Here is a 19946-nt window from a genome sequence, read left to right on the forward strand (position 1 = left end):
TGTTCAACGCGCATGATAAAATTCAAGAGTAACTATCAGAAACTGCTAGAATGAGCAGTGAGTAAAACAGGAAAAAGAAAACAAACAAAAACCTCACTTCAAAATCAGGAAAAAATTACAAGGGGTGGAGGGATGCATTTAAAGGGTGACTGGACAAACAATAATGTACAACAAGAATGTCACAATAAAAAAACAATCAGGAAAAAATTTCCCAAGATGAAAAGAATTCTGTAGATTGCACCACAATGTGTACTTTACTGAACTGTACACTTAAATAATGGTTAAGATGGTAAATTTTATGCTATATGTATTTTACTACAATTGAAAAAAAAAGCAAGAAAGAGGACAAAGATAAACAGAGAAAAGCATGACAAACAGAAAGCAAAAAGTAAAGTGGTAGAAACATGTCCATATACAGTAGTAATCAAAATAAATACAAAAGGGCTCCATTCACCAGTTTAAAGACAGTTTGTTAGACCAAATTAAGAAACAAAATCTAGACTTTAATAGAAAAAGCATTATTAAGAATAGAGACTGTCACCATACAATGATAAAATTCAATTCACTAGGAAGAAATGCCATTCTAAACTTTTGTGCACTCCACAAGACAGTCTCAAAATATATTAGAAAGAAATTACTAGAACTTCATAGAAAAATTGGTGAATACATCACCATAATGAGAAATTTCAATTTCTGAATCATTAATAGATAAACCAGGTACTTTAAAAAAAAAATAGTGAATATAAAGAAGATTTGAAAAGCTCAATTAATAAACTTCATATATAGAAGTTTGCACCCAATATTGGACACACACATTCTTCTCAAGCATTTATTGAACATTTAAAATGAAACAGTCTAGGCCATGAAGCAAGTCTTAGTAGATTTCAAAGAACAGATATGACATAGGTCAAGTTCTTTAATATTACCATTAAAATAGAAATCAAAAATAAAAAGGCTGAATTCCATAATAACTTACAGAAAGAAACCATAAAGGATATTAAAATATTTAGAACTAAAAAAAATTAAAAATACAAAAACCGAAAACATTTAGTACATACTAAAACTTGGGGATGCAGTAAAAGGTATACTTAGGGGAAAATTTATAGCCTTAAATACTTATATTAAACCTAAAAAAGAGATTGAAATTCACTGGAATTTCACATAAAAGTTAGAGATAGAACAACGCATTAACCTTTCCCCTCAATATGAGAAAATAATAAAGATAAAAGCAAAAATTAATGAAAAAGAAATGTGAGAATAATGAGGATCAACAAAGTCAAAAGCTGGTTCTTTGAGAAAAATAATAAAATGGGCAAACATCTGGTGAAATCAAACAGAGGAATAAGAATAAATGCACAAAGAAATAATATTAAGAAAGAAAAAGAGGTTATCATTACAAATCTAGAAGCATTTAAAAAATAATAAAAGAACAATGAAAAACTTTATGCCGATTAATCTGTTAACTTATGAACAAATTCCTACAAAAATACAATTTATCAAAACTGTTTCTAGAAGAAATAGAATGCCTGAGTAGTCCTATAACAATTAAAGGAAACCAATAGTTAACAAACATTCCCCATCCCCCCAGTGGGGGAGAATCTCAAGGCTCACATGGTTTTACAATCCCAGGTGATTCCTCCAATGTTTCAAGAACAAAACATCCCTCTTATACAAACTCTTCCAGAAAACAGAAAAATAGGCAATGCTACCCGACTCATTCTATGAAACCAGTATAATCTTGGTATCGAAAAAAGACCAGAAAGATAAGAGAAAAAAATTACAAGCCAATCTTATTGATGAAAACAAATAAAAAATCCTAAAAAAAAGACATTAGCCACTCAGTTCCAGTGATGTATAATGTGGCTCAGCATAAACTCTGGAACTAGACTCCTTGCGTTAAAATTTCAGCTCCACCACTTTCTAACTCAATGATCTTGAGCAAGTGTACTTAACTTCTCTGTGTTCAGTCTCATCATTTGTAAAATCAGTATAATAATACCTAAATCACAGGACTCTTATAAAGATTAAATGATCTAATATAAGTAAAGCACTTAAAACAGTGCTACTAGAACAGATGCTACGTAAGTGTTACTTATACTATCATATTATTATTTAGGAGATTAGGAGATAATACATAGGCAATTTAGGTTTAACTCAGAAATGCAAAAGTGGCTTAACATTGGAAAAAGTCTATAAATGTAATTCACCACACCAACTTATTAAAGGAGAACAATTATGTAATTACATCAATAGACAGTAATAAGTTCCTAGATATTTATTGCAATAGTGTGCAGAAAACTACATTTAATAAATCCAATACCCATTCTTGATAAAAATGATTAGCAAAAGAGGAATGGAAGATAACTTCCTTAACCTGATAAAAAGTATTTACCAAAAACTTACAGAAAACATTATTAGTGGTGAAATATTAAAGGCATTTTCTTTGAAATCACGAATAAGATAGGGATGCCTGCTATCACACTTCTATTCAACATTGCACTGGAGATCCTAGCTAATACAGTAAGACAAGGAGAGAAAGAAAAGTCATAAAAACCAAAAAAGGAAGAAACAAAACTGTCATTAATTGCAGAAAACCTTAAAGAATCTCAAATATATTATTACAATTAATAAGAGTTTAGCAATGTTGTTAGGACAAAATCAGTAAGAAAATATAATTTTTAAAGATACCACTTAAAATGTGAAAAAAATAGTGGAATAATAAATTTAAGGAAAGACAAACAAGACCTATATAAAATTTTATATGGAAAAACATTTTATAAGACTTTAAAGACAGAGAGAGCTATACCATACTTGTGGATAAAAAGACTGTGGGGCTGTCGAGAAAATATTTTTATGTTTTTGTACAGTTAGGCCTTTCTAAGCAAATTTTACTGAAACTTGGGACCTGGGCTAAAAGCAAGCCCTGTACAGTAATTTATGACTAATTTAGATAGTGAGAAAATGCCAGAGATTTAACTCCTGGACATACGTGTTTACATTTCAAGGAGAGGTGGGGAGAGAGATAAGAGCCTGGACCAGGGAGATATCCTCTATAGAGCTGGACTGGAGACTCTGGGCTTATCTTTCCAGTGGAGTGATTTATTTATATTCCAAAGGGTCCTAGATCCTTCTCTTTAGGTTTCCAAGGAGACTCTCAGAAGGGTGGGTGGAGATGGGGGAAGCAGGAAGCATCTGCTCCTCTCCTCTACATAAACACCCTGATTCCCTTTTTCGGGGCTCCTTGTCTATATACAGACTTTATGTGTAGGGCTTTATCCATCCAGTTCTCACTGCATTGCCCCAGAAGTAAGAATTGGCACACAGAGGAGCCATGTGGTTATTTTTTTGCTGTATGTAAATCATAACAATTTGCTCTGCCCTTAAAATCTGTGTGTGCATTTTGAATAATCTTAACAAACATCGATATTAAGACCGTCAAGACTCAATATCAGCATGTCAATTCTCCTGAAACTACTCTATAGATTTAATGCAATTTTAATCAAAATCCCATCACAGTTTTCAAGGAGTAGAGAGTTGAGATACAGACTCATGCATAAATGTAAATTTAATACATGACAAAGGTTACATTGCACATCACTGAGGGAAGGAAGGCCTATTTTGGTAGTAAATGAACGACTGGTTAGCCATATGGGAAAAAGTGAAATTGGATCCTTATCTCACAGGATATACAAAAATAAATTTCTGATGCATTAAAAATTTAAATATGAAAGACCAAACTTAAAAACTTCAAGATAAAAATTTAGGAGAATTATTTTTTACCTCAGATTTCTTACACAAGCCAACCAATGCACTAACCATAAAAATAAAGATTGATAAATTTGACTACATTAAAACTACAAACTTTTGGGCCGGCCCCGTTGCCTAGCGGTTAAGTGCGTACGCTGTGCAGCTGGCGGCCCAGGTTCGGATGCCGGGTGCGCACCGACGCACCGCTTCTCCGGCCATGCTGAGGCCGCATCCCACATACAGCAACTAGAAGGATGTGCAACTATAACATACAACTATCTACTGGGGCTTTGGGGGAAAAAAAAGGTGGAGGATTGGCAATAGATGTTAGCTCAGAGCTGGTCTTCCTCAGCGAAAAGAGGAGGATTAGCACAGATGTTAGCTCAGGGCTGATCTTCCTCACAAAAAAAAAAAAAAAACAACTAAAAACTTTTGTTAATCAAAAAATCCCATAAAGAAAGTGAAAAGACAAGCTACTAGCTGGGAGACATCCGTAACATACATAACTGACAAAAAATTAACAGGTCCAGAAATTTTCAAGAATTCTTACAAACCAATATGAAAAAGACAAAGCCCAAAAGAAAAATGTGCAAAGGATATTAAGAGGCATTTCACAAAAGAAGAAATATAAGTGATAAATGGACATATGTGAAGATAATCTCATTAGCAGTTAGAGAAATACGAATTATTAAGACCATAATAAAACATTATTTGAGGCCAAAAATATCAATTTAGACTAGGTTGGCCAAAAATAATATATCTAGCAATATGAAGTATTGTTGAATATGAAAACTCCTATATACTACTGCTGGGAGTATAAATTGGAACAATACCAAATCATTTTCCACTGATTATCATAAAAAATAGAATATTTGCATTGCTATGACCCAATTATTCTATCCCTGCATGTGTGTGTGTGTATCAGGATATATGTTCAAGAATGTTCAAAGCAGCATCACTTATAGTAGCTATGAATTATAAGCAAGCTAAATGTCTGTAAACAAAAAACTGGATAAATAAATTGTGGGGTGTTCACACAACGGTGTAGTATGTGGCAACTAAATGAATGACCTACAGCTACATGGATAAATCTTAAAAATATAAAGTTGAGTGAAAAAAACAAATTACAAAAGATTGCATATACTACAAAGCTCAAAAACAAGCAACACTAAATAATATATTGTTCAGAGATATACTAATATGTAATAAAAAAATTTTTTAAGTAAGGGAATGATCAACATAAAATTCAGAACAGTAATCACCATTTCAGGGAAGTCAGAAGAAAGGGATAAGAAATGGCCACCCAGGGCTATGCCACAAAATAGGTAGTGTTCTATTTCTTAAGTTAGATGGTGGGTTCTAAGGGTGTTCGTTTTATTATTTGTGTCAAAACTTATACAGTTACATTTATTCTTTTATACACATCAAATGAAAAAAGTTTTAAAAAGAATATCTGCTGCCTGTAAGATATTAAGCAAATCATTTAAAATTCTTTATCAATATAATCTGTTTCTTTTCAGCACTATCCTCTTTTGAAAATAAACTAAAAAGATTTTTAATATTAAAACATTAAAAATTGGCAAAATACATGTTATGATAAATTCAGATATCAGATTCTCATCCTTATTATGTTAACTAAGCTGGACTGAGTAATCTTACCTTTAAATATATAATAGTAACCACTAATATTACTATAATATTATTAAAACAAATAGAACATCTAATTGTTATAAATTACATATATCATTAAATTGGCCATAAATTTAAATAGATCTATACATAAAATTGCTTGAAATTGCATCAAGAAAAAAGTAAAAACATAATAATCTAATTCAATTTAACCTTTATAGCTTTCTCTGTTAGTCTTTTTGATCTTCATCAGCAAAAGGTTGTTTTCTTTTTTTTTCTTGTTTTTTTTTTTTTTTGGAGGAAGATTGGCCCTGAGCTAACATCTGCTGCCAATCTTCCTCTTTTTGCTTGAGGAAGATTGTCCCTAACATTCATGCCCATCTTCCTCTATTTTGTATGTGGGACACCGCCACAGCATGGAGTGATGAGCGGTGTGTAGGTCCATGCCCAGGATCTGAACCCCAGAACCCCCGGTCGCCAAAACGGAGCACAAGAACTTTACTACTACGCCACTGGGCCAGCCTCTATTTGTTTTAATTTTAATCGTCTCCATTTCTTTATTGGCAGCAAGACTTATAAATCTTGCCCAGAAGGACTTTATTCTGCATTATCAATGTATTATATACCACATCACTGAATACAATTTATACTATGCCTAAACCACTCATTTCTTTTTTGCATTGGCTAATATTAATTCCAACATTTTTTTATTTGTTAATGAAAGGCAAAGTACACACAGCATGTGGTTTAAGTAAAGTATTTTTCTCTAGTGCTTGAATATTATTTACTCTATTGGACTGTTACAGTGTCTTAGCTATTAATAAATTTTGTTGATGTTTATAATACTGTTTAAGTATCACACAAAGTTCTTAGGAAAATTACTTCAGCTTGTTTGTCCATGCTTTGAAAAACAAACTGACATTTAAAAAAATCACTAAAGCATTAAAATCATAAATCATTATAAAAAATGATAAATCATAAAAAATCACAAATAATTAAATTTTGTATTATAATCTTTCAAGAATGTTCATATCAGCAAGTCATAATGAAAATATGCCTGTATTTTTTTATTTTTCCATAGACACTAAACAGATTTTACCATCCTCTTATTCCTTCATAATATTTTTTTCAATAACACTCACTCTAATCGAGTCCTTTGACTAACTTTGCAAAAGAACAAAAGATCCTGAACTGTAAAGCCAGGAAAATAAAAGTTTCTTCATTACTAGCTATTAATCAAATGACATACACCAAAGTAGTTCTTAAATGTTTAGACCAACTTTTTATAGAAAAAATATACTACACATTATTGTAATTCATTATAAATGCTTTCAGTATACAAATTAAACAAGGTTAAGAATTCAGAAAGGCTTTCACAATCTATCCATATGTTTTTACCTTATTTAAGTCTTCCCTTTCCTGTTGTAATGTTTTGATTTGTTTTTCATAACCCTTGATTTGTCTAAAAGCATCATCTAGTTCTCGCCTCACAGAATTAGCTTCTTCAAGTTGCTGTTCCAAGTGACTTGATTCTAAAAAGAGAAGACAGTGTTTCTTTTACTATTTGTATAAAAACAAATGCTTGAAACCAAGGTTTAAAACAACTAAATCTTTTAAAAAATACAGTATTTTGAATTTTGTATTAGGCTTACTGACACCATATACCACTATGACTCATGACAATTAAATGCTTATCATTTCACTGTAATGATGGTGTACAGCTAACGCCAGTGTGAAGATGTGCAAAATTTTTGCACAAAATTTAGGTACAAAAATGCCTTACATGCCTGTTAGGAAAAAGAGACCACATTTCTAAAAACAGTATCTTCAGAACAATTAAAAACTAACCAAAAAAAAATGAAACCAAACAAACAAAACACAAGTTCTCCTCTACCATTGGTTAGCATTCCTCTGCTGATGTTAGTCAAATTACTGTAAAATGATTTTGCTTCTAAAATTGTGATTCCAGATCACCCAGCCTGGTTTCACCAGTGGTGATAGGAAGAATAAACTCCAATTTCTAAAAGTAAATTATCTGAAAACCTCTGATCTAGGTGAGTTTCTCCACTTTTCAAGTGAAGAAACTGAGGTTCAGGAAACTGAATAACTTGCCTAAGGTCACATTGCTACAGGAGTTCCAGAGCTAAGACTAGAGCCCAGGAATTCTGGCATCAGCCTCTCCAACTTAGAAAGTAATGTTATTAAATAATGTTAACATCAGTTCAGAAGGGTTATTATGAAACAAAATAAAATTATTAATTTTAACATACGCTTAAATAAAATTTAATAAATTGATATGAAAACATTCCTGGCATCAAAAGTAAATTAGCAAATAAAAGAACTGAAGCCAGTGAAAACAGAGAAATCTAAACACGTTCATTGTTAATTCTGTTCTGGATATTCTCGATTCCCTACAACCTTGTTACTCAGAGAGCCATCCCCAGGCAAGCAGCATTAGCATCCTCTGGGAGCTTGTTAGAAATGCAGAACCTCAGGCCCCACCCCACACCTAATGAATCCGACCCTGTATGTTAACAAGACCTGTAGGTGACTCATTTGCAAATTAAAGTGTGGGAACAAACGTGCAAAGTATTGCCCATGGTTGAGTTTGATGCGTTCAGTAAATGAAGCAGTCTTTATAATACGTTAGTCCTACTGAAAAGAGCATTTCATTTGTATAGACAAGTCCTGTAGTCAGAGTCACTTAAATTCATTAGTGTATCACACACTAACTGGTTCTAGATTCTATAAATAAACAATTTACTGATGTTCAGTGCCCTAAACTTGTAGGTTTATTAAAAGCTTATATATCTTAGGTATTTTGAAAGTATACTTTTATGGATAGCATAGTTTTAACAATTTTTGAAAATATCTGCAAAGCTGCATTTAACTAGTTTTCACTTTGTCTTAATAGTATAAGTTAATAAGATCATAGGATGTTTAATCTTAAGGATCACAAGGTATTTAGTTTTATATTTAGAAAATTACATTTTATCATTTTGTCAAATTTCAGCATTTCATGTGGGAATTTTTCTGTTTATGCTAACTTCTCTCAAACATTTTTTTTTGTGAGGAGATCAGCCCTGTGCTAACATCTGCCAATCCTCTTTTTTTTTTGCTGAGGAAGACTGGCCCTGGGCTAACACCCATGCCCATCTTCCTCCACTTTATATGGGACGCCGCCACAGCATGGCTTGCCAAGCAGTGCGTCGGTGCGCACCCGGGATCTGAACCAGTGAACCCCGGGCTGCCGCAGCAGAGCGCGCACACTTAACCGCTTGCGCCACCGGGCCGGCCCCTCAAACATTTTTTAAGTGATATTTTTCTGTTATTTTAAGTTTTTAACATTTTTAGGATTTCAACAATTTCTAAAGTAGATATCAATTTAGTCTGTTATTTCTAATAATTTGGAGTCAAAACATGTAGTGTGTGACACAGCTGACTTCTGTCATTTTTGGGGCCATTTTAATTAAATTTTATGGTTAAGGTGTATCAATCTAGAGTAGTAATATGGTACATTTAGTGATCCCTTCTGAGAATGCTCACTTTCCTTCTACTTTGAAGAGTTCTTCCCTAGCATGTTAAATTTTTTTGCATATTGAGTCATTCACTTATCATAACTGCTCTTTGTTAGAAACAAAAATGACATCAGTATTTCATAAAATGTCTGCAGTATATAAAGCTTACAGCAAAATGTACTACATGGGATAGGTTCAACAGGCTTAAATGATGTTTTGTTTTATTTCAAAATAGGCTGAATTTCAGTTTTATCCCAGCCATTTCACTTTGGCTGCTTTGCAATGGAGTAGTTAAGTAAATATATGAAATATATGTCATGTTTTCATGTTTCATGTTTCAGACACTTTAAAAATGCCTGAAAAGCTCAAAATATTCATGTAAACAACGACACGTAAATTATGAGAAGTACAAGAGGAAATGGATAAAGAAGTATTGAAGAAGACAAACTCACCCAATCATTTACAAAATTCTCCAACATGGAGAGAAGTACAGCACTCGTAATTTGAAATACACAGAATTTTGTATTTCCCAAAGATAAAAACCCAAAATCAAGAAAAATCCAGAATGCACTGAACTTCAGCCAACCACTGTAAAATAGCTAAGGCAGAGGAGCCTTTACTTACATACAACAAATAATAAATTCAATTAAAAGTCTTAAAGAAATCCTCAAAGACTATCAAAAATATCTCATGCAACACGATTAGCCATAACATTTAGATAAAAGTTACTAAAAACTAGTTTTAGTGAATAAACAGAAAAAGCATCACTAGGAAAGTGGGTTAGGTCACACCAACTAAATGGTTCTCAGCTCATTGCTGCTAGTAGAATTCTGAAGCTCAATCTGTTAGTAATGAGGATTTAACGAGGGCATAATACATAGTAAGTAATTTTCTTTGCACTGTATGGCATATAAGAGAAATATAACATATGGTTTCTCTTGAAGGAGATAATCAAGTTAAGAAGACAAGAGTAACACTCTTTAAATCATAACTAAAGCAGAAAATCAGATGTGAACTGTGCAGCGGGTTACATGGGTGCTATTATAGGGATTAAGAGAAGGGCAAGGGGGCCACGGTAAAGCACGACTCCAAGTGGAACACTGGTATTTGCAAAGGGGCTAAGACAGGAATCAGCGGAGGCTGGCAGAACAAGAAAAGCATCTCTCTGACCCACTAGAGCACAGTGTCCAAGCTTTCCACTGTGCTCTTATCACTACGCTCTTACTCCTAAAATAATTCATCACTCTTCTGAGATGCAGAGTTTTTACTTCTAATCACAATGGGGGAAAACAGGTCCCTCTATTATCACCCCCTCCATTTACTCTCCTTCTCCTTTACTTATGTGATTAGGACTGTGTGTGTGTGCGTGCATGTGCGTGTGTGTGTGTGACAGAGAGATAGAGATGGAGAAAAGGACAGAAGGAGAAACGGAAAGAGAATTAGTTTAGGGTTGGAGAGACAGAGACAGTACACGGAGGCACAAACCACCCCTTAAGACAATAAAAGAATGGAGGTTATAAAGCACATTACAGGTTACAATAAATGTTTTGTTTAGAAAACAAAAAAGCATTCCTTTCTTTTCTCATATAAAAACATTAAATTAGAGTATGAATTTTTATTTTTATTTATTTATTTAAAAAAAATTTTTTTTTTGTGAGTAGGACTAGCCCTGAGCTAACATCCGATGCCAATCCTCCCCTTTTTTCTTGAGGAAGATTGGCCCTGGGCTAACATCAGTGCCCATCTTCCTCCACTTTATATGAGACGCCAACACAGCATGGCTCGACAAGTGGTGCGTTGGTGCGCACCCGGGATCTGAACCTGCGAACCCCGGGCCGCCGCAGCGGAGCAGGCGCACTTAACCGCTGTGCCACCGGGCCAGGCCCTGAATTTTTATTTTTCTCTGCAGATGGTCAACAAATATGTACTGAGTGTCTGTCATATGGTACCAGGAAACTTTGTCTTACCCTCTTGGAGTTCAGAATGTGATGAGGAAAGCAGATATTAAAAAGAAATTGTAAATAATTGTAAATTTATTAAATTTTTCTGGGAGTTTAAAAATATTGGAAAACATTGCCACAGGAAAAGAAAAGGTATAAAGACATTAATGGTGGGTATCTGTTTACACAAAGATCTTACTTAAGAAGTCTCTAGAGGAACATTAGATCGAAGGTGATTTGGACACTTTTTTTTCCTTAGAGCCAGGGCTAAAGTTGAGGCTACTCATCAGGCAGGTCCTCAGGGGAGCCAGTGTTTTATCTCCAGTGCTTACGTCAAAATATTTAAGATTGCTTGGGTGTAATTATGAACGAAACACAGATTTTATCCTCAACTTTACCACTATGCCTCTAGTACCTAGTGTAATTCTTGATACACAGTAGTAACACAATAGATATGTTTATGGATTGAATTAAGAATGAATGAATGTTGCAGGAGGGAATGTAAATGGTAGAACCACTGTGGAAAACAGTATGGCAATTCTTAAAAAAATTAAACACAGATTACTATACAATCCAAGAATCCCACTTCTTGCTATATATCCAAAAGAAGAGAAAGAAAGGACTTGAACAGATATTTGTACTCATGTTCATAGAAGCATTATTCACAATAAACAAAAGATGGAAGCAACCCAAGGGTCCACCAACGGATGAATGGATAAACAAAATGTTGAACATACATACAGTGGAATACTGTATTAAGGTAGAAGATTCTGACACATGCTACAGCATAGATGAACCTTGAAGACACCAGGCTAAGTAAAATAAGTCAGTCACAAAAGGGCAAATATTTTATGATTCCACTTATATGAGGTTCTTTGAAGTCAAATTCAAAGAAACAGAAAGTAGAATGGTGGTTGCCAAGGGCTGGAGGTGGGAAGAATGGAGAGTTACTGTTTAATGGGTAAAGAGTTTCAGTTTGGGATGATAAAAGGTTCTGGAGATGGATCGGGGCGCTGGCTGTACAGCATTGTGAATGCACTTAATGCCACTGAACTGTACACTTAAAAATGGTTAAAATGGTAATTTTTATGTTATGTATATTTTACCACAATAAAAAATACATTAAAAATGAATGAGTGTGGGGCCAGCCCCATGGCTTAGCGGTTAAGTGCGCGTGCTCCGCTACTGGCGGCCCGGGTTCAGATTCCGGGCGCACACTGACGCACCGCTTCTGCGGCCATGCTGAGGCTGCGTCCCACATACAGCAACTAGAAGGATGTGCAACTGTGACACACAACTATCTACTGGGGCTTTGGGGAAAGGGAAAAAGGAGGAGGATTGGCAATAGATGTTAGCTCAGAGCTGGTCTTCCTCAGCAAAAAGAGGAGGATTAGCATGGATGTTAGCTCAGGGCTGATGTTCCTCACAAAAAAATAAATAAATAAAATTTAAAAACATGAAAGAGTGAATGAACGATATTGAAGAGGTGGAATGGAATTGAGGGCATCACTGAGACTAGCACATGATCAAGAAAAGAGAGCTTGGGAAAGAAAAATACTAAAAAGGGGGATTTACCCTTTCTCTCAACAGTATTTTCACTAATTCTATTCTACCCCTGGGAAATGATGAGAAAATAATGAGTAAAGAGCAGTCCTATAAGCATTGAATTTAGGGGGAAGGTAGGAATAAAGTAAAGGAAGGAAATTTTAATCCATAGGAGTTTAATGGTAACCAATTTCCCCAGTTAGGGTGACTCCTTCCAGGGACCATTTATTTGAATATAAGAGATGAAAGTGTGTTGGGACTTGCCTGTAAAGACACTATGTAGGAAGACACCTTAGGAACTGGTCTGAGAAGGTTTCCAAGAGTGAGGTTTCATTTAGTCACTCACTCATTCATTCATCAACAAATACTGATTTAGGGTTTTTTATGTCCCAATTACTATGATAAGCACTTGGATATACAATAAATAAAATAGTCAAAGTCACTGTTTACAAGGAGCATATGGTCTAGTGGTGAAGTAAGGGAAGTAAAGCAATATACAAATAAAAAACATATGTCAGGGGTGAAAAGTTTTATAGAGGAGTAGAAGTTTGCCAAGTGAAGAATGTTTCCAGCAAACAAACAAGCAAAAATGAATGAATGAATGAATGAATGAATGAGAGGGGGGCGGGGATGGAGAAAGAGAACAAAAAAACAATAGAATAATGTGAAAAACCTGGAGGTGATTAGGCAAAACTAAAAGTAGTTCACATTATGGCTGCACAACTAATTGGTTGTAAAGGCAATTCTGCCGTAAGAGATAAAATAACTGGTTGATTGACAGTTTTGGTTTCATTTGGTTACAAGTGGTTTTCATTTGGTTATAAATATGCATCCCGGTATTTGGATGAAACTGATACCTCTCTTAATGATGGAAGACATTTTAGTGGAAAAAAAGAAAAAAGTGTGATGCCTAACTAGGAGACGAATCAACACACACAAAAAAAACATATGATACTATGAATGAAACTCTTGGAAGACAAAGTGCTTAGGTAAAAACCCAAAAAATAAAATCAATTCTTTGCACATTATTGGCATGAATCTACATACATTTAAATATTCAAATATTTGTATTAAAATATTCTGTATTTTCATTTTTCAGTCTTTTTAATTTTGTAATTCAATTTTCATGTTTCATTAAAAAAAACCACTTGCAACCAAATGAAACCATAATAAAACCAAAATGTCAACTAGTTATTTTATCTTTTATGGCAAAATTGCTTCATGGCTCATTAGGTGTGCGGTGAAAATGTTTGTGGCTAAACTGCTTGCGGCAAAGATGCTTGTGATGAAAATACCTAGAACCATGTTGACGCTGTGACGTGATCAGATTTACATTGTAAAAGCTTACTCTGGGGACTTCTGCTTCCAGAAAGACGGAATAGACATATTTTCCCTTCTTCCCATTAAGTACAACTAAAACCCCTGGATATTATAAATAAAACACACATAAGATGACTAAAATTTGGAGAAAAACGAGGACTGGCTAAGGACAATGAAACCTGACACAGTGGTGTCAGAACATTGGAACAACACAGTGGTAGGTTCCATGGGTTTTCTTTTTGGTTCATATCACCCAGACTTAAAGCTGAAGAAGCCAGCAAGCCAGAAACGCCAATAAGGGGAGAGAATAAAAGCCCAACAAAAACCTATTCTTTCTAGCCAAAGGACCAGGAAAGGGGCAAACTAGCAAGACAGAAAACTTAGAAAATAACTATTCTACTCAAGTTAAACCCCACAGAAAAAACCTGGGCCCTAATCTCACCTGTGTCAGCAAAGGACAAGAAGGGAGCTAGATTGCTAATCACATGAAGCTATAACGAAGTGCTCAAACACACCACGAGGGTAGTCAGAGAAGGACTGGAAGGGGACCAGGATGTTCAACCCCACCGGCTGGTATCAAGCCCCTTCCCACAAGCAGTGTCAGTGGAGACCACGTGGGGCACAGGGACTTCCACCTCCAACCCAGCAGTAATGAGGATCTCCACCTTCTCCCCACTGCGGTGGTGTCAGAAGAGAATAAGAACTTTCACCATTGCCCAGACCAGTGTCACTGGAAACCAGGTTTGGGGGTGGGGGGTGTTGGAACTCCCAACCCCTTCCAGGAGTAATGTGGAGCCCTTCTTTAGGTGTCAAGGGAGGCTAAGTGGGGAAGCTGGACTTCTACCTCAACCTGGCAGTAAGGAGACAACAATCTCCTTTCCACTGCTAGAGTGGTGTCAAGAAAAGTCAACTAAAATGGAAGGTTTAAACAGGATCCAGAGTCATTAACCAAAAATCACTCACCCTACCAAGAACCAGAAAAATCTCAACTTGAAAGAGTAAAGAAAATCGATACTGACAACAAAATAAGAGAGATGTTAGAATTATCTGACAAGTCATTAAAACAGCTATGATAAAAATGGTTCAATGAGCAATTATAAACATATTTGAAACAAATAAACAAACAGAAGACCCAAGCAAAGATACAGAAAGTTCCAGCAAAGAAACAGAAGATTAAAGAAGAACAAAGTGGAAATTTTAGAAATTAATAAAAATCTTGGGAGCCGGCCCGGTGGCGCAATGGGTTAAGTGCACACGCTCCATTGCAGCAGCCCGGGGTTCACTGGTTTGGATCCCGGGCACACACAGACGCACCGCTTGGCAAGCCATGTGGTGGCGGCATCCCATATAAAGTGGAGGAAGATGGGCATGGGTGTTAGCCCAGGGCCAGTCTTCCTCAGCAAAAAAAAAAAGAGGATTGGCAGATGTCAGCACAGGGCTGATCTTCTTCACCAAAAAAAAAAAAAAAAAAATCTCCGCAGATGGATTCAGCAGCACAAAGGAGGGATCAGAGCAAAGAATCAGTGAATTGGAAGATACAACAGCAGAAATTAACCAATCTGAACAACAAAGAAAAAATAGAATGAAAACAAAAATAAACAGAGCCTTGGGGATTTGTGGGATGATAACAAAAGATCTAACATCCATGTCTTCAGAGTCCCAGAAGGAGAAGAGAAAGTAGGCAGGTGTGTAAAGGCACCCAAAGAAATAAGGTCTAAAAACTGCCCCAAGAGACAAATCTACAGATTCAAGAAGATGAACAAATCTCAAATAGAATAAATCCCCCAAAAATCCATGCCAAAACACACCATTAAACATCAGAAAACTAAAAACTCTGCAAGCAGCCAGAGAAAAACAACACCTTATATAAAGAAGAAAAATACTCAATGACAGTGAATTTCTCCTCTGAAACCATGGAGTCCTAAAGGAAGTGATACAATATTTTTCAGATGCTAGAACAAAAGAACTATCAACCCAGGATCCTATGCCCAGCAAAAATGTTCTTTAGGAATGAAGGGAAAATTAAGACATTCTTAGATGAAGAAAAACTAAGAGAGAATTAGTTGGTAGCAGGCTTATCTTTAAAAATGGCTAAAAGAAGTGCTCTGAACAGAAAACAACCAACAAAGCAAGGAACTCAGCAATATCAGGAAGGAAAAAAGAGTGTGCTAAGTAAAAATATAGGTAAATATAATAGGATTTTTTTCTCCACTTCAGTTTTCTAAGATATATTTCATGGTTGAAGGAAACATTATAACCTTGTCTGATTTGCTTCTAAAACATATGAAAAGGAAATATTTAAAACAATTATATAATTAACAGGGAAAATAAACAGTTATTATCAACATAAAATAGACTGTTACTATAAGATATTTTATGTAAGCTTCATGGCAACCACAAAGCAAAAACCTACAGCAGATACACAAAATACAAAAAGAAGGGAATCAAAGCTCACCACTACAGAAAATCATCAATTTGCAAACAAAGTCAGTAAAAGAGAAAGAAAAAACAAAAGAACTACAAAACAGCCAGAAGAACAATAAGATGAGATTAGTAAATCCTTATCTATCAATAATTACTTTAAATATAAATGGATTAAATTCTCCAATAAAAAGACCTAGAGTGACTGGATGGATTAAAAAACAAGACCCAACTACAAGCTGCCTACAAGACTTACTTCAGCCTTAAGGACATATAGGCTCAAAATGAAGGGAAAGAAAAAGTGGAAACCAAAAGAGAACAAGGGTAGCTATACTTATATTAGACAAAGTAGACATTAAGCCCAAAATAGTAACAAGAAACAAAAAGGTTATTATATAATAATAAAGGGGTCAATTCATCAAGAGGATATAACAACTGTTAATACATATGCACCCAACATTGTAGCATCTAAATATATCAAGCAAATACAACAGATATGAAGGGAGAAACAGACAACAAAACAATAATAGTAGGGGACTTCAATACCCTACTTTCAACAATAGATACATCATCTAGACAGAAAATTGATAAGGAAATATTTGCTGTGAACTATGCTTTAGACCAAATTAATCTAACAGCCGTATACAGAACATTCCATCCAACAGCAGAATATACATTCTTCTCAAACACACCTGAAATGTTCTCCAGGATACATCAAAAGTTAGGTTACAAAACAAACCTTAACAAATTTAGTAAGACTGAAATCATACTAAGGATCTTTTCCAACCACAAAGGTATGACACTAAAAGAGGAAACCGGAAAATTCACAAAAATCTGGAAATTAAACAAAGCACTCCTGAACAACCAATGGGTCAATAAGAAATTAAAAGAGAAATCAAAAAATATCTTGAAACAAATAAAAATGGAAACACAATATACCAAAACTTATGGAATACAGCAAAAGCAGTTCTAAGAAGGAAGTTCATGGTGATAAACGCCTACATTAAAAAAAAAAAGAAAGATCTCAAACACCTAACATTACACCTCGAGCAACTGGAAAAAGAACAAACTAAGCCCAAAGGTAGCAGAAGGAGGGAATTAACAAAGATCAGTACAGAAATAAATGAACTAGAGACCAGAAAAACAACAGAAAGGATCACTGAAACTAAGAGCTGATTCTTCAAAAGGATAATTAAAATTGACAAACTTTTAGCCAGGCTACAAAAAAAGAGAGAAGATTCATATAAATAAAATTAGAAATTAAAGAGGAGACATTACAACTGACACCATAGAAATACAAAGATCATAAGAGACTACTATGAACAATTATATGCCAGCAAATTGGATAACCTAGAAGAAATGGACAAATTTCTAGAAACATACAACAATCAAGACTGAATCATGAAGAAATAGAAAAATCTGAACAGATCAATAACGAGTAAGGATACTGAATCAGTACTCAAACCTCCCAACAAAGAAAAGCCTTGGACCTGATGGCTTTACTGGTGAATTCTAGCAAATATTTAAAAAAAAGAATTAATACCAATCCTTCTTAAACTCTTCCAAAAAATGCAAGAGAAGGGAATACTTCCAAACTCATTTTACAAGGCCAGCATTACACTGATACCACAGCCACACAAGGGACACCAAAAGCAAAAATAAAAAAAATGGGACTTCATCAAACTGAAAAGCTTCTGGACAGCAAAAGAAATCATCAACAAAATAAAAAGGCAACCCAGGAATCAGAGAAAATATTTGCAGATCATATATCTCATAAGGGGTTAATGTAAAAAATATATAAAGAACTCATAAAACTCAATGGTGGAAAAAACAAACAATCCGATTAAAAAATGAGCAGAGGATGTGAATAAACATTTTTCCAAAGCAGACATACAGATGGCCAACATGAACGGTACATGAAAAGGTGTTCAACATCATTAATTATCAGGGAAATGCAAATCAAAACCACAATGAGGCATCACCTCACACCTGTTAGAATAGAATAGAATGACACCTGCTGTCATCCAAAAGACAAGAAATAACAAGTGTTGGATGTGGAGAAAAAGAACCCTTGTGCACTGCTGGTGGGAATGTAAAGTGGTGCAGCCACTATGGAAAACAGTATGGAGGTTCCTCAAAAAATTAAAAATAGAACTACCATATGATCCAGCAATTCCACTTCTGGGTATTTACCCGAAAGAAACAAAAATACTAACTTGAAAAGATATCTGCACTCTCATGTTCACTGTAGCATTATCTACAACGGCCAAGACATGCAAACAACCTAAGTGTCCATCAAGGGATGAACGGATAAAGAAAATGTGGGGTATATATACAATTGAATATTATTCAGCCATAAAAATAAAGGAAATCTTGCCATTTGTGACAATATAAATGGACCTTGAGCACATTATGCTAAGTAAAATAAGTCAGAGAAAAATAAATACCATGTGATCTCACTTAGATGTGGAATCTAAAAAAAAAAACCTAAACTCATAGATATAGAGAACAGATTGGTGGTTGAAAAAGGCGAGGGGTCCAAGGTAGGTTAAAGAGGGGGAATGGTGGTCAAAAGCTACAAACTTTCAGTTATACAATAAATATGTCCTGGGGATGTAATGTACAGCATGGTGACTACAGTTAATAATACTGAATTGTATGTCTGAAAGTGGTTAAAAAAGTAGCTCTTAAAAGCTGTTATCACAAGAAAAAAAACTGTACTATGTGTGGTGATGGGTGTTAACTAGGCTTACTGTGATCATTTCACAGATTAGGTATGCAAATATCAAATCATTATGTTGCACACCTGAAACTATTAATGTTACATGTCAATTATGCTCAATTAAAAAAAAAAACAAAGGGAGTACAAAAGAAAAAAGAAAACCAAAGACTAATGTCCCTCATGTATATAGAATAGAATTCAGTAATATATAGAAATAATTATACACCATGACCAGGGATGTACATATTCCAGGGATGTAAGGCTGGTTCAATATTTCAAAATCAACCAGTCTAATCCACCATACTAACAAGCTATTAAAGAAAAAAAAATCATATGTTCACATTAGTCAATACAGAAAAAAATATTTGACAAAATTCAAAACCCATTCATGATAAAAAAAAAACCACCTTAGAAATATAGGAATAGAGGGGAATTTCTAACTAGATAAAGAGCATCTATAACAAAGCTACAGCTAATATTACACTTAATGGTGAGCGACGGAACGCTTTCCCCCTGAGATTGGGAACAAAGCCAGGATGTCCATCTCACCACTCTTCTTCAGCAGAGTGCTGCAAGTTCCAGCCAGAGCAGTCAGAGAAGACAAGGACGTAAAGCACACAGATCAGAAAGGCTGAAATGAAACTCTTCCTATTAGCAGATGCATGACGGCCACCACAGAAAATCCCAAGCAATCTATATTTAAAAACTCCTCCCAGAATTCCTAAGTGAGATAGTCTCAGGAATAAGTTTTCCAAATCCACATGACCTCTTGGAAGACAAATTACTGCCCATCCTCGCTGGTCTTGTGTTTTACTGCTTTTTTAGTGTCAGAGAACTCGAACACATTCAGTGCCACTGATGATGTTTTATTGTTGATATGAAAGCAAAGTAAATGATTCTGCTTACCCTATGCGCAATCTAACTTATTTGTAGAAAGATAAAGCTACAGAAATTTGACAATAGATATTTCTTAGGAAGAGAGCCACTTAAAAAAATAGAACAGCATAAATTATGCTCAAATTTAAAATCTCCATGTATATTTATATAAGCAAAGTATTAATAAGGCATTTTAAAAAATCCTTTTCATAAAAGACCTGGTATCAG

General features: G+C 34.8%; 1 protein-coding gene across 8 annotated transcripts in view; it reads right to left on the reverse strand.

Moving 5' to 3' along the window:
- Window positions 1–19946, reverse strand: part of CDC42BPA (CDC42 binding protein kinase alpha) — a 311999-nt gene that overhangs the window by 122267 nt on the left and 169786 nt on the right. For all 8 annotated transcript variants that reach the window (XM_087424444.1, XM_087424440.1, XM_087424442.1 and 5 more), the window contains exon 12: window positions 6775–6908. In XM_087424444.1, the coding sequence (XP_087280570.1) occupies window positions 6775–6908 (134 nt within the window). The remainder of the gene's footprint in view (window positions 1–6774; window positions 6909–19946) is intronic.

The sequence above is a fragment of the Ceratotherium simum genome, chromosome 36 (genome assembly GCF_057802395.1).
Source record: "Ceratotherium simum simum isolate JZ-2026a chromosome 36, ASM5780239v1, whole genome shotgun sequence".
Taxonomy (NCBI): Eukaryota; Metazoa; Chordata; class Mammalia; order Perissodactyla; family Rhinocerotidae; genus Ceratotherium; species Ceratotherium simum.